Raw genomic sequence first — 15,698 nt, 5'->3', positions numbered from 1 at the left:
TGGCTCTGGTGCTCCGGGCTGTGGATACCAGCCTGGGTTCCGAGCCTCTATCTTCTGAGGGAAAAGACCATCCTGTAACCTAGTGCTCCTTCCTCTCTCTGCCCCGCTGGCCTGCCTCCCCTGGGAACTGGGTCAGCTCCTCTCGTGACCTCACCCTTCCTACATGTCTCCACGTGTTTTCTGTCCTCCCTTGATGTAAGTCTCCTCCTCAGCTGGACCTCAGTTGGTAATTCCAGATGAATGTGCTCCAAATTAGTCGTATTTTCTTTATGGCCCTGGTGCATGACAGGTCTGCCTGTTCGGTCGCCATTTTTTCTCTTCTCATGTGAAAATCTTGAAATTAAATGCTAATGACCTCTAATGATTCTCATTCCCACATTTCATATTGTGTTTTGCCACTGTGTTTTAGTTTTGAATTTTTAAAATATTACTTCTTACCATTAGCTTTTGTTATTCATGGTTATGAAAACATAGGTTTTCTGTTCACCTATCTTCAAAATAAGCATCCTTTCATACATTTTATTCTAATGGTCAGAATTTATATCAGAGTTCAGTAGGCAGTAACTTTACTTGAGGCAGAAGTTAGAAGTTGCTCTCTTGGTGAAGCAGTGGTCAGTCTCATGCTCAGAATTCTAAGGGCCCTTATTTATTTGAGTCTTATGTCATTCCTATTAGAAAAAAAAAAATCTCCCATATGTGGTTTTCTGGGTACATTGCTATTTATGTTTGTTGCTCTTTTAGTCTTTACTGCTGTTCAACTCCATAAAATTGTTTTCTAGTCTTTATGGCATTCAACACTTGTTGTTGTTTTTTCTATGTTGTAACATATGATAAGAGCTAAGAAAACTGTGGGTCTCTGACCAAAAATTGCTTATTTATGATGATGATGGTGATGATTATAATGATAATGTCTTGACAGACAAGAAATCATTTCTCCAGTACCCGAGAAGAGATGGAAGAACTTAAGAAAAGGATGAAAGAGGCTCCACAGACTTGCAAACTTCCAGGACAGCCAACAATTGAAGGCTATCTCTATACCCAAGAGAAATGTAAGTGGGAATACAGGGATACCCACTGGTTTTAAGTAGGCAGTCACCTACTGCTTCTTCGCCCTTCCAAACTTCAGGCACCAATAATGATCACAGACCCCTGAGAACTATGCCTCTTTGGAGAGAAGTCTGAGAGTAGTAAAAATAAAAAGAAGGATAAATTTGAGGGGAAGGTTAAGGAATTGTTTTCCAAAGGCTCTGGGATAATAAGACCGCAGGTGTTCTCTGAGATTCAAAATGGGGATTGTTAATCACTTAGTCATTTTAATGACTCTTTTACTGTGGCAAAAAAGGAGATAGGGGAACAGAGACAGAAAAATAATTTTATTATACCTACTAAGTGCTCTAAGTACTGTATCTCATTTAATCTTTGAAACCACTTTGTCATACCCATTTTTCACATGAGGCCACTTAGGCTTAGAAATATCACTAGTTGAAAGTCAGCCAACTGTCAAGTAACAGCCTAAGAGTAAACTCATGTGTATGAAAAGTCAAAACCTATGCTTCTACCTCCATACTCTGTACCTTCCACTGCCTTAGGATTACATGGTTGCCCGTAAAGCACTAAATAACCATTGTGATTTCAGTGGGCAAGGCAATTGTTCACTGATAGCCAAGAAAAATGTGTTAACTTATCCAGTCACCAAACATTGCAGATGATTCACATTTTCCTGCCTCCTAAATTACATTATGGAAACCTGTATGTACAGTTTGATTTTCCTTGTGAACTATGTCCTAATGCCCGTAAAGCCTGTGATTTTATTCCCTGCCCAGAATTATTCTACCTGGAGAGTAGGCAAAAGAGTCTACCCAGAGGTTACCTGTGGCAAAAACCACTAAATACACAAAGCATAATATTGTAGCAGTGATGTTATTTTGCTTTTCCTCTCTTAGAGCAATTAACTTTTGATGGTTTTCAAAAATGTGTTCTTCCATTTGTCAGATTCATTCCTTCAACTCTGCCTTGCAGGATTTCTCAGTCTCAGCACTATTGACACTTTGGGATCGGTAATTCTTTGTTCTGAGGGGGGCATACTATGTATTATAGGATGTTTAGCAGCATTTATCCCCACTTTATTTTTAAAAAACTCCCTAGGTGTGATAATCTGAAATGTCTTTAGATGTTGCCAACTGTCCCCTGGGAGGGAAAATTGCCCCTGGTTGTGAACCCTGTAATATTATTAAAAAAGTACAGAATAATGGGTTTATAATCTTGGCTCTAATAATATTTAGCTATATGATCCTTCTATGTCCCTGTTTTCTAATTTGTCAAATGGATATGGCACTGCTACTCAGTTGAATGTATGCTTACTGAGCATTCTTTTTTCCAGACAATATTCAGTACATTAGGCATACAAAAAAAAATGAAAAACCTTCGTTTTTGCCCCCAAGAAGTACACATTTTGATGAGGAAGATGGACAAGCATATCAATAATTATAATGAAACTAGTGGCCCGGTGCACACAATTTGTGCACTCAGGGCGGGGGGGGGTACCTCAACCTGGCCTGTGTCCTGTCACAGTGCAGGAGCCCCACGATCCATCACCCCAAAGAGGTAGGCCCCACCCACCCATCTGGGGCTCCTCGATGGATTTCCCCAAAGAGGTAGACTGGAGCCGGGGGAGGCCTGCAGATCCCCGGGCAGGGCCATGGTGGAGACATGCGGACCTCTGCATGCCTGTGGACCCACGGCTGGGGCTGCGGTGGAGAGGCTGCTCTGCCGTGGCTCTGCCCCCAGGCCAGGCCTGTGGCAGAGGCGCATCTGCTCGCACCTACGGACCCATGGCCGGAGCTGCCCCCGTCCCCGACACTGCAAGTCCCCGCCCACCTGTGCTTGCTGTGCACACAGCCTGCTGATGGGTCGTTTATTAGTATAGATGTATTGACAATATATATAAGGGATATCTATAATAATAAAAGAGTAATATGCTAATTAGACCAGACATCCTTCTGGACGACCTTCCGGATGAAGCCAGGACTGCGAGGGAGGCCTGGGTCCCAGGTGTCTGCAGGCAGCCGGAGGGAAACCCTGGTCCCAGTGCTGGAGGGAATCCCGAATCCCGGGTCCTGGGTGCCAGAGGGAAGCCGGTGCCGGCAGCTGGGGAAAGGAAGGCGTACTCTTGCATAAATTTCATGCATCGGGCCTCTAATATATATATATATATACCTTCACTGAGGAAGTTATGTTTGAAGTAGAACTTGAATTATGACTGGGATCCTGACAGGTAAACGAAAAGGGAAATAAAACTGGGATCCTGACAGGTAAACAAAAAGGGAAGTATACCACTGCATGAATGGCGGCACAGAGGTGTGTGAAGATATAGTTTATTTGTAGGGTCTTGATTTGCCAAGAATAGTCCTGGTTTATATCTGTTGTCCTGATGTAATTATCAGTGGTGCCTCATTCACTCTTAAATATGTCTTGAATATGGTTGATAAATTATATGGTCACATATTTATTTGGTAACAGAGTAATTAAATGAGACGGAACACAGATAGAAGGGTTAGAAAAGACAAAGTTGAAATGGTAAATATGATCATCACATGAAGAGCTTTGTGGGCCAACCTTATGAGTTTTCAAATAATGGAAAAATCATGGATGGTTTATAATGAGATGAATGACAGAGTTATATAGTTTACACATTCCTCTAACAAAAGAGTAGAGAATGGACTAGAAAGAAGTGAACAGAGATGGGGGAAACCAGAGAGAAGGCCACTGAAATAATTAATTGGAAAAATGATGACTTTTTATTTTGCTTGAAATATCTTATAAAAGATGAAAAAGATAAGTCAGCAATAGGGTGTGGGACTAATTTAGTTCTAAAAGAGATGGAGACTATGAGACAGCTAAAAGACAGACATTTAGCGGATAGAATGTGCAGAACCCAACCACCAATCAAATGGGGCACATTACAGGGAAGTAGGAACATTGCCCACGTTCTTGAGGATTTCTCAGACAAGTAGGGAAATCAGACATAGAAACCTAAAGCTTTAATACAATGTTGAAAACACAAATGACTTCTTGTCAGTTCTCTGACTTAGTTCCTATTATTAACTTGTGCTCTAGAAAGGCAAATAATATAAATAAATGAGACAATGATAATATCATAAAATGCCACAGTGTATTGAATGTTTGCTGATGATAGGTTTCCAGCTTATGCAATAGGATGTGTAGTGGCAGCATTCATAGGGAACATGGCAAGATGAGTGGTTTGGAGCAAGCCAGAACAGATGTAGAAAGAGTTGATGAGGGTTCAGATCTCCATATGTACAGGGCTGTATCTGGAGCATGACCCTGAAAGCCAAGGTGTACACAGCTTCCATCTTGGGGTCGGACTGACCATGCAGCCAAAAAATTAATTTGTTAGCTTACTTTTGCCTCTCATTCTAGGGGCTTTGGGAATATCCTGGGTGAAATACTACTGCCAGTATGAGAAAGAGACCAAAACACTCACCATGACGCCAATGGAGCAGAAGCCAGGTGCTAAGCAGGTCAGTTCTTTTTGGTGCCACATTTTTTGCAATGCATCTGTGACTGCATCTCAGAAAAGAGTATATGTTGATTTAGTGTCAAAGAACCAAATCCATCACTGTCATGTGAAGCCTTGGCTTTATATGTTCTCTTTGGCATTGGGCCCGATACTTCTCAGTTGAGCAAAAGATCTCTGTTAATTATGTCAGGCCTTTGGAAAGTGCCTCTATTCTTTCACACCATTTACTAAATTATTACAACTGCCTGTCACATTGTACAAAGAAAATTTGCAAAAGTATGGATGAATTGCGGGTGGAGAATATGTCTTGCTTTTAAGAAGGCTCTATTATAGGAGTCTTTTAAATAGCAAGAGTTTAAACTATAATTTATCAAAATTACTTTTTAAAAGAGTTAGTCTGTTGTCTAAAGTTGGAATAACCTATTCCTCACAGTCTATGTAATAATACTAAAATATCTTTAAGCAGTTAATGCCTCTTCTTCTTCCCTCCAAACATTCCTCCACTCCCCAAAGTGGCAAATGACTTTAATACACTGAAAACATAGTTTACTCACCTGGGGGAATCTGATAGGCTATGTATATTTGTTATGTTAGACCATAGAGCTAAAACTTTTATTCTGTCATCTCACTTTTGCCTACCTTTTCAGGAGTTTTGGGAATACACACACACACACACACACACACACACACACACACACACACACATACTCCAGGATTTCTTAAGATAAAAGCTGATAGACTATTAATATGCTAAACTAGTTCAATGTTTCATTTTTTAAATAAATATATTTTTATTGATTTTAGAGAAAGGAAAGGAGAGGTATATATATATATATAGAGAGAGAGAGAGAAAACATCGATGAGAGAGAAACATTTATCAGCTGCCTCCTGCACTCCCCTTCCTGGGAATCCAGCCTACAACCAGGGCATGTGCCCTAAGCAGGAATAAAACCATGACCTCCTGGTTCATAGGAGGTCAACCACTGAGCCACACTGGTGGGGCTCAATGTGTCCTTTTCATTGTCTCTCAGACAGGGTCTTAGTGATGATATTTATTTAAGTATTTTAATTCCTTACAAATTGACAAAGTGACTTGTTAGCATTGAAAGTTGTAGTACATGAAGACCCAATTTAGGTAGAAAGGTAATTAGGTCAATTTTTCTCTATTGTGGTGCTTTCCATAGACGATCTCGCTTGTGTGGCTTGTTCACAGAAAATTAGAGAGGATTGAGATTTAGTCGCAAGATGCTGAAAACTGCTTTTTTTGTTCTTTAACCACACATTTTGTTACTCTGCTTCGAATGTCAACTGGAGATGGGATGCAACTCTAAATAAGCGTACCAAATGGTATGAAGGTGTTTCAGAACCTTCATCCATGTTTCCATATGGGCCTGTTACTCATTCATGACTTCAAAGTTTTCCTTACTTTCCAGTCTGCCAACTGCTAATGCACCTTTAGATGTGATTCCAAAGCACAGAACTTGTTTCTTTTCTGTTGGAACTGAGCTGATGTACCTGACTGGCAAGTGCTTATAAGCAATACTGTCTTGCAGTCTCTTTCTTTTCTTTTTATATATACACTAGAGGTCCGGTGCATGAAAATTCATGCACTGGAGGTGGAGTCTCTCATCCCGGCCTGCCCCCTCTCACAGCCCAGGAGCCCTCAGGGGCGGGAGGTGACCTGGCGATCAGGGGAAGGTGATGCCCCCATCTCAATTCTGCTGCTGCCACTGCTGGCAGCGCAAGCCTCAGCCGGCCCTGGTTACCTGAGCCTCAGAAGGCTCTGGGTGGCTGGGCAGCCACCATCCAAGGCTTCCCTGCACCTCGGGCGTTGGCTGGGCAGCCGCCATCCAAGGCTTGCCTGTGCCTCGGGCTGGTTGTGGGCGGCTGGGGGGCTGAAGGGACTGGGGTACTCTGGAGGCAGGCACACAGCAAGGCTGAGGGGACTGGGTGCCGCGATCTTGTGGCTGTGGGTGCCACCATCTTTGTGGGCGTGACAGTCAATTAGCATATTCACTCTTTATTGGCTGTTGGTGCTGCCATCTTTGCAATGGCGTGAGGGTCAATTAGCATATTCCCTCTTTATTAGATAAGACTAGAGGCCTGGTGCACAAAATTCGTGCACAGGGGTGGGTGTCCCTCAGTCCGGCCTGCACCCTCTCCAATCTGGGAACCCTCGGGGGATGTCCGACTGCCTCTTGCAATCCGGGATCACTGGCTCCTAAGCACTCGCCTGCCTGCCTGCCTGATCACCCCCAACCCCTCTGCCTGCCTGCCTGATCGCCCCTAACCACCCCTGCCTGCCTGATTGCCCCTAACCACCGCTGCCTGCCTGCCTGATCACCACTAACTGCTCCCCTACCAGCCTGATTGCCCCTAACTGCTCCCCTGCTGGTCTGATCGCCCCTAACCACCTCTGACTTGCCCCGCACCTGGGACCCGGAATTCCCTCACTCTGGCCGGCCACAGGCACCCAGGACCCAGGCTGGCTTTGCCCAGGCCATCTGCAGCTGCAGGGGACTGTGGGCAGGTGGCTTCGCCTGGGCCACAGCCACAGGCACCTGGGACCGCGGGGTGTGGCAGCTTCTCCCTCTCTGGGGCCGGAGCCCCAGCCACTGGCACCGGGCCCACAGGGAGGGTGGCTTGTCCCTCTCTCGGGCCACAGGCACAGCTGCAGGTACTGGCACCTGGGGCCACGGGGTGGGCTGCTTGACCCTCTCCCAGGCCATAGGTACAGGCGCAGGTGCAGCCGCTGGCACTGGAGACCATGAGGCAGGTGGCTTGTCCCTCTCCTGGGCTACAGACCCAGTCGCTGGCGCCTGGGACGGCAGGGTGTGCAGCTTGTCCTTCTCCTGGGCCAGGCTGCAGGTGCAGGCACAGGCACAGCCACTGGTGCCTGGGACCACAGGGCGGGAGGCTTGTCCCTCTCCCAGGCTGCAGCCCAGCCTCTAGCACCCAGGACCATGGGCGGGCGGCTTGTCCCTCTCCTGGGCTGCAGCCCTAGCCACTGGTGCCCGGGACCACAGGGCGGGCGGCTTGTCCTTCTCTCGGGCCGCAGATGCTGGCACCCGGGACCACGGGGTGGGCTGCTGGACCCTCTCCCAGGCCATAGGTGCAGGCTCAGCCTCTGGCACTGGGGACCGTGGGGTAGGTGGCTTGTCCCTCTCCCAAGCCCCAGCCCCAGCCGCTGGTGCCCGGGACCGTGGGGCAGGCAGCTTGTCCCTCTCCCAGGCCGCAGGTGCAGCTGCTGGCGCTTAGAACCGTGAGGTGGGCGGCTTGTCCCTCTCCTGGGCTGCTGCCTGGCTGGTCCCTGTTCCTCTCTCTTGAGCTCATTTGTGCCTGGCTGGTCCTCATTCCTCTCTCCCCATTGTTGAGTGTCTGAACTGTTATGGCGTGATGACCATTTGCATATTAGCTCTTTATTATATAGGATTACTTTCCAAATCCTGGACTTGAAAGTTCCTTTTTTAGACAGTAAGCTCATTTAGGCCCTTTCTCTCCTGCTCAGAGGTGCCTACTGCAAAACTCAAGACAGAGGCAGTGAATGCCACTTTCATATCCTCCTAACATATAAGAGCAAGCCCTTCTTTTAGTTTATCTCTCCCTGTTCCCTTTTCATTGAGTGGCTGCTTGCAAAACAGCAGTCCTGTCACATCCTTCATAGTTTTTCTATGGTATTCCTTATGGAATGGAAAGAGGAACATGTTTTTTCCATTATGAAGGGAGGGTAGGTGGAAGTAATTACTTGAACTTTCCTCAATTATAGTTGGAAATGACTTCTTGTCAGTTCTCTGACTTAGTTCCTATCATTAACTTGTGCTCTAGAAATCCAAATAATACAAATAAATAAGACAATGATAATATTGTAAAAAGCCACTGTGTATTGAATGTCTGCTGTGTGCCAGGTGCTGAATACTTTCCATCATGTGCCTCATATACTCTCCCACTAACACTGTGAGGTATGGTTAGTTGAATTTGAAGATGGAGGAATTAGCCCTCTTTCTGACTATGGTACTCACCACTGTTCCCTATTATTTCAGCCTATCAACTTCCATTTGTGTTGTGCTGCTCAATTTACAGATCACTTTCCCAAACACAAACACTGTTTATTTGTTTGTTTGTTTGTTTGTTTGTTTGTTTTAGTCCTCACCTGAGGATATATTTTTTTATTGATTTGAAAGTGAGAGGAAGGGGGGGAGAGAGAGAGAGAGAGAGAGAGAGAGAGAGAGAGAGAAACATCAATGTGAGAGAGAAACATGGATCCTGACAGGGATTGAACCCACAACATGAGTATGTGCCCTGACCAGGAATTGAACCCGCCACCTCCTTTTGGTGCATAAGACGATGAACTAACTGAGCCATGCTGACCAGGGTGGCATAGAAGCTTTTTGATTTTGAGTAAGTACTTTTTGCTTGGTATCATTTTTCTTCTTAGAAAAATGGCAAGGATGATGATGTAGTGAACATTTATTGAGTGCTGTTTATTATGTACTAGAGATATAAAGATAAATAAAACATTGCCCACATTCTAGAGGATTTCTCAGTCAAGTAAGGAAATGATTCACGAAACCATAAAGCTTTAATATAATTGTGAAAACACATAATGGCAATGTATGTGATTTGGGAAGGATTTTAGAGGAAATAAAACTAAATTGCAGGTTGTAGAACAAGTAAGAGTTTAACCAGGCAAATAATATACATAGTCATTTTAGGTGGAGAAAACAGTATATGCAAAGTTATGGAGTCATGAAAGAGCATGATACATGTATGAAATAAGAGTAGTTTTACACTGATGGGGGTGGTTGCAGGGGAACCTAGAGTGGAGGGCAAGACCTAGGCTCCTGAGCTATGGTGCCACCAAATGTGAGGGAATTCAGAATTTAAAGTAGGGGGTGAGTACATAATGCAGTTGTTAATCACTCACATCTTGAGCAACTAACAATGCTTGATATTCTAAGTGCTGGGGCAGGGAAGGCAGATTGAATGATGAATTTAGAGTTGAGTTTGCATAGTGCAGGAGCAGCAGAAGAATAGGCTTTTGGTGGTTGAGTGTGTCAATGAGAGAAAATAATTGGGTTATCAGCTGTACCAGCCAGTTTAGATGGTACAGTGCTTACGCATAGACCTGGCATTTGGGGAGTGTTTCTGAATTTGAGACCGTAAGGTGTGTAGTATTATTCCCATTTAATAGACTGTGGAATTAAGATTCAGAGAGTCAAAATTATTTGCCCTGGATCATATAGCTAGTAAATGGCTTAACTGAGACAAGACCCCAGGTTTTAAGCTTCTTAGTTTATTGCCATTTTCACTATACCAACATGGGTGACTTGGGGTAAGCCATTTTACCTCTCTGAGCTTCCTCCAAAGATTATGAAGAAAGTTGGTTTATGAATACCTAGTGTAATATGTGGCACCTAGTAGGAGATTAATAAATGTTACTTTTCTTACCTATACCACATTGTTTCTATTGAAATAATAGAGGGAAACTGAATAGTGTAGGACTGGGGAATTTTAATCTGTGGAACAGGTGGATTTCATTGGCTTTGTTAAGTGCCCACAAGACTAAGGTGGGCCAAACGATTCTGCACATATGAAATACCAAATGCCACCTTAACTAATACACACATTAAATTCCTTACTCCTACCCTATCTTTGGAGTCATTGCTTTTGGAAACCCTGTCATCCTCAAGAGTCTAGAAGTGGGGAAGAAAAATGTTTGTCTCCCCCTCCTCCATTGGCCACTTTAATGGACGGAGGTTTACAGAAAGCCACTTAATCATATCAATCTCCCTACCTAGACATCTAACAAAAAGTTTATTTTGGACACTTAATGTGATTCTAGGCAGCCTGTTTCTCCTTCACTCCCCTTACAATGTAAGGCTTAAATGATGTGAAATGAGCTTCCTATTTAATCTAGTGCACTTGGAAAAGAGTGATGGCCCACCATGAATATAATTTTCTTTTCATCTCAGCCATTTATTAATTTTTGGAGTAGGGAGAAACCATCTCCATCTTGCTGCAACTACCGTCTGAAGGGACAAAGGTTCTCAGTGAGGCTATACATTGCTCTTGCTGCCCTGACCGATGCCTTCCAAGTGACACGAAGGACACTGCAGAATGCAGAAGCTTTTGTGCATTTCCCCCCCAAATTGACTATTAATCCTTCTCTTCTTTCAGGGGCCCTTGGACTTAACCCTGAAGTACTGCGTGAGAAGGAAGACGGAGTCTATTGACAAGAGGTTCTGTTTTGATATAGAAACTAATGAAAGGTAAGCTGTGCTGGTGTGAATTGACAATGTCCCATGTACCAGGTGCTGAGCCTGGGTAGATCTTTTCCTCTATCATCACTTGTTGATGAAAATAAACAAATCTATTCATGATATCGTTGTCTTAGCTCTTCTGGCTACCCTTCACAGAGATCCCTGTTAGACCTGGCCCAGTGTTGGTTCTCTCTATGAAAGCTTCAGTCAGCTTTGCCTCACCTGCTCTAGGCAGAAAAAGTCATTCCTAGGATTTAATTTGCTATCATATATGCAAAAGGTCAGTGTTTGACGATGTTGCAAAAAGGACAAGATAACAAAACTCATTCTTTTCAAAATCTCCTAATATCCTATATAACAGTGGTCGGCAAACCACGGCTCGCGAGCCACATGCGGCTCTTTGGCCCCTTGAGTGTTCTAATGCCACTTCTTCAAAATAGGCCCAGGCCGAAAACCAACTTCTGCGCATGGGCCACGAAGTTTCAGTCACACTATACATGCGCGCCTGCACGTGGTATTTTGTGGAAGAGCCACACTCAAGGGGCCAAAGAGCCGCATGTGGCTCGGGAGCCGCAGTTTGCCGACCTCTGCTATATAACAAAAGTCTAATATGTAAATCGACTGAATAATGGAATGACCTGTAGCTATGACGCACACTGACCACCAGGGGGCAGATGCTCAACGCAGGAGCTGCCCCCTGGTGGTCAGTGTGCTCTCACAGGGGGAATGCCGCTCAGCCAGAAGCCGGGCTCATGGTTGGCGAGCACAGCATCAGTGGCGGGAGCCTCTGCTGCCTCCGTGGCAGCACTAAGAATGTCCAACTGCCTGCTTAAGCCATCAGTTTGACATCCCCCAAGGGCTCCCAGACTGTGAGAGGGCACAGGCCCGCCTGAGGGATCCCCCCCCCCGCCAGAGTGCATGAATTTTGTGCACCAGGCCTCTAGTAGCATATAAGAACAAGTGAATTGGAACACATTTAAAAAAAAATATGTTTTTATTGATTTTAGAGAGAGGAAGAGAGAGAGATAGAAACAACAATGATGAAAGGGATTAATCAATTGGCTGTCCCTGAATGCCCCCTCCTGGCATGTGCCCTGACCAAGAATCAAACCAGCGACCTCTCAGTGCATTTCTCGATGCTCAATCACTGAGCTATATTGACTGGGCTGGATGACATTTTAATAGGAGCTAGATGTGATGGATGGTAATAGTACTGGGGAGTAATATTTTCTTCCACTTGGTGCAAACATCATACAGACTTTCCCTACTTTGCAGATATTTATGTCAAGTGGAAATAGTTTGATTATCAACTTGCTGATTTCAGACAAGGCTTACAAACTTTGGACTTCGTTTTACTTGTTTCTCGTCGGTGCCCTCTTTTTTTTTTCTGACCTGAGGACATTTTGTAAGAGGGGAATTTAACCTTTAAATTTTAAAATGAGAGCATTTGAAATTACTTTGGATAAACACATGTTATGTAGGTGGGAGGTTGATCCAAATTTCAGTGAATAAATAGGCTTCTATATTTTATTTCAGTCTGTTGCTTCTATGGAATAGGTACTGAGTAATAGAATATAATTTAACGAAATGATCATATTACTAGAAAGGAACCTGGAGGTTCAATTATAATCCTATCTAATAAAGAGGGAATATGCAAATTGACCGTCACTTCGCCACAAATATGGCAGTGCCCATAGCCACAAGATGGCGGTGCCCAGTCCTCTCAGCCCCGCCAGAGTCCCCCAGTCCTGGGGAGGGGGGTGTGGCCACTGAGAGCAGGCAGTGTGAGCAGCCTGGCAGAATGTTTGCTTTGTCACCCTGGCAACAAGGCAAACGTCCTGTCCTGGCCACGGTGGGATGCTTGCTTTGTCGCTGTGGCGATGAGGCAAGCGTCTCGCTCCAGCTGCAGCGAGCCTCTGGGCTATGGAGAGCCTCTGGGCAGCGGGTGCATAGCGGCCAGGCCCCACAGAGAGCAGAGAACCACGAAGAGTGGGCCTAAGCCGTCAGTGCTCCAGGATTGGAGAGGGTGCATGTCAGGCTGAAAGACCCACTCCCAGTGCACGAATTTCGTGCACTGGGCCTCTAGTCTATATAATAAAAGCCTAAGAGACTGTTATGGCAAAATGACCAGAACCACCGGTTGCTTTGATGCACACTGAACACCAGGGGTCAGATACTCAATGTAGGAGCTGCCCCCTGGTGGTCAGTGTGCTCCCCCAGGGGGAGTGCCACTCAGCTAGAAGCCAGGCTCACAGCTGGTGAGCACAGCGGCAGTGGCGGGAGCCTCTCCCGCCTCCATGGCAGTGCTAAAGAGCAGTGCTCTGAGCAGTAAGGAGCAGCAAGCAGGCGGGCAGTGAGGAGCGAGGGGTCCTGGACTGCGAGGGTGCAGGCCGGACTGAGGGACCACCCCCCAAGTGCATGAATTTTGTGCAGCAGGCCTCTAGTAATATCATATGAACAAAACTTTCGGTGACTGGATTCATAAAGATTAGTCTAAGACAATGGTCGGCAAACTCATTAGTCAACAGAGCCAAATATCAACAGTACAATGATTGAAATTTCTTTTGAGAGCCAAATTTTTTAAACTTAAACTATATAGGTAGGTACATTGTTATTAACTTAATTAGGGTACTCCTAAGCTGGCCTAAGAGCCACACTCAAGGGGCCAAAGAGCCGCATGTGGCTCGTGAGCCGCAGTTTGCCGACCACAGGTCTAAGAGATCAGGGCTTTTTTGGTCTGGGAATAAGTTACTACTGGTCAGTTTCCCCATTTTAAATTTCTCTTTGTGAACCTAGATAATTTTGGGGGGGTTAAAAATGGATAGTCCTAGTCAAAGATGACTGTGATAGTAAACATAGTTGCTAGTAACCATGATTCTGTCACTCATGTTCCCGAAAGCTACCGGCCCAGTAGGAAGGGAAAAATGACTTTTTGCTATGGCTTTCCTTTCATGAACCTTTACTGTTCCTGGCTTTGCAGCATGAAGGTGCTTAAAAGAAATAAAGATTTTTTCTGCCTTTATTTTCATTCTAATTACTTTTTTAGCCTAAATTGGGAGCTAAGTTTTTGCAGCTAATATTCCCATGGACCCAAAGCAGTTGCAAATAATTTGACTCTGAGGTTAGAAGCTGAGGACACTTCATATACTAGTATATGTATCTTGCATCTAGTGCTATGTATGAATCATGGTAGATAATAAATAAATTTGGTGTTCATTTTTTAATCTATTTTTTTCCTACCCTGGATTTCTGAGGATTTCTGAGACTAGAATCCAGGAGTTAAAGTTTCAATGTGTCTGTGAATTTTGTTACCACATATTGGGCACTTCAAAAAAATTCTCTTATTTAATCTCAAATCCAATAGTGGCAAGGCTGAGCTCACACCCTGGTATGTAGGTCTCCAAAGCCTGTGTTCTTTTTAACTTTATTTCATTGTGTATTGTAAGCAAAATACCTGTGCTGTGAAATAGAGGGTCAGTGATAACATTGAACAGGTGCTGTGGTTCCTCTGCACATGCGGAGTTTTCTGAGGGATGTAATGTCTGCTTTCCTGGCTAGTCATTCTGCTCTAAGGAACAAAGTTGGACTGTCCAGCAGGCAGCAGACACCCTGCAGTACATTTCAGAAATATAGGATAGCTTTTTATTAGTGTTCCTACCAATATTTGAAACCACAGGCTCATAGCCCATCAGAGCTTGAATGGCAATGATAATAATAACAATAACAACTGCAGCAGCAGCAACACAAATGCTGACATTTGCTGAATACCTCCTATGTACCAAGCACTGTTCTCAGCCCTTTAAGTGATAATGTCCTTTAGTCCTGGCCACAGTCACATGAGGTAGGGGGTATTATTATCCCAATTTTACAAAGGAAGACAAGGAGACAGAGAGAAAGTAAACAAGTCAGATTACATAACTGGAAAATGGTAGAGCCAGGATCTAAATCCAGGCATTCTACTTCCCAAGCTCGTACTCTTAATTACTACACTCTTCTGCAAATATGCTGTGTATGCCTTTTTGTTCCAGATGGGTCACTGAGACCTCAGGGAGGGCAAAAGATTTATCTTAGGTCAGAATAGAAGACCCTGGCCTAGATGTCAGTACTTTGTCATTCTGTTCATAAACATTATTGTTCTTTGAATTTGACTTTCTGTAGCACTTAAAAATCTATAAATGCTTCCTGAATAGTACTTGTTTATTCAGCTTCTCTGTAAAGTGAAGCAAGGACACATACTGGCTTTTTGATTTCCCAGTTAGGGAAACTCAGTTTCAGAATGGTTTTAATATCATATCTGGTCCTCAGTTTCTGCTTTTCTGTCTGTTGCCCATTTACTTGTTTTCCTTCTTTCTGGCTGCAGGATTCAGCTATATAGCTGCCTTTACAAAGATTTCTAGACTTACTAGCCCCATAAGATATATCCAAAAGGTTGGGTGTTTCTAAGAGAAAGGTAGACATGAAAGAATTCACTATCCAAAACCAAGTCTTGGTTTTCAATTGATTCTTGCTTAAAGATGATTTAAGAGTGTTCTTTTTTAAGGAGTACTTTAATGAAGTAAGAGATGGAAGGGCAGGTAGAACAGGAATCCCATGATATCAGGACTAGAAAGCACCTCCCAACTTGTGTGTTTCAACACCCTTATAGATAATGAAAGAGGCCCACAGAGCCCCAGTGACTTTTTCCAGGTCTCTCATCATTGTTCTTATCATTTCATGACTTGAGAGAGGTCTCATCTTATATAAGTAGTGAGAGGAGCAAGCTTCTCATAATGGCACAGTGAGGTAAAGAATGCAAGGAGACTTTATGCTTGCAATAATATGGTCAAATTTCCAATTTGTTTTGTTTTTTGAAGTTTGAAAAATACAATACACAGTATAACAACTTGGGATATCTCTGG

General features: G+C 44.1%; 1 protein-coding gene across 1 annotated transcript in view; it reads left to right on the top strand.

The window, feature by feature from the left end:
* OPHN1 (oligophrenin 1) overlaps nt 1-15,698 on the top strand; it is a 625,127-nt gene that overhangs the window by 390,769 nt on the left and 218,660 nt on the right. Inside the window, exons 9-11 of the mRNA XM_054716147.1 lie at nt 920-1,049; nt 4,441-4,541; nt 10,718-10,809. Of these exons, the coding sequence (XP_054572122.1) occupies nt 920-1,049; nt 4,441-4,541; nt 10,718-10,809 (323 nt within the window). The remainder of the gene's footprint in view (nt 1-919; nt 1,050-4,440; nt 4,542-10,717; nt 10,810-15,698) is intronic.

Source organism: Eptesicus fuscus, chromosome 1 (assembly GCF_027574615.1).
Source record: "Eptesicus fuscus isolate TK198812 chromosome 1, DD_ASM_mEF_20220401, whole genome shotgun sequence".
NCBI classification, from domain to species: domain Eukaryota; kingdom Metazoa; phylum Chordata; class Mammalia; order Chiroptera; family Vespertilionidae; genus Eptesicus; species Eptesicus fuscus.
The sequence above is the reverse complement of the archived record's forward strand: the minus strand, read 5'-3'. Positions and strand labels throughout refer to the sequence as shown.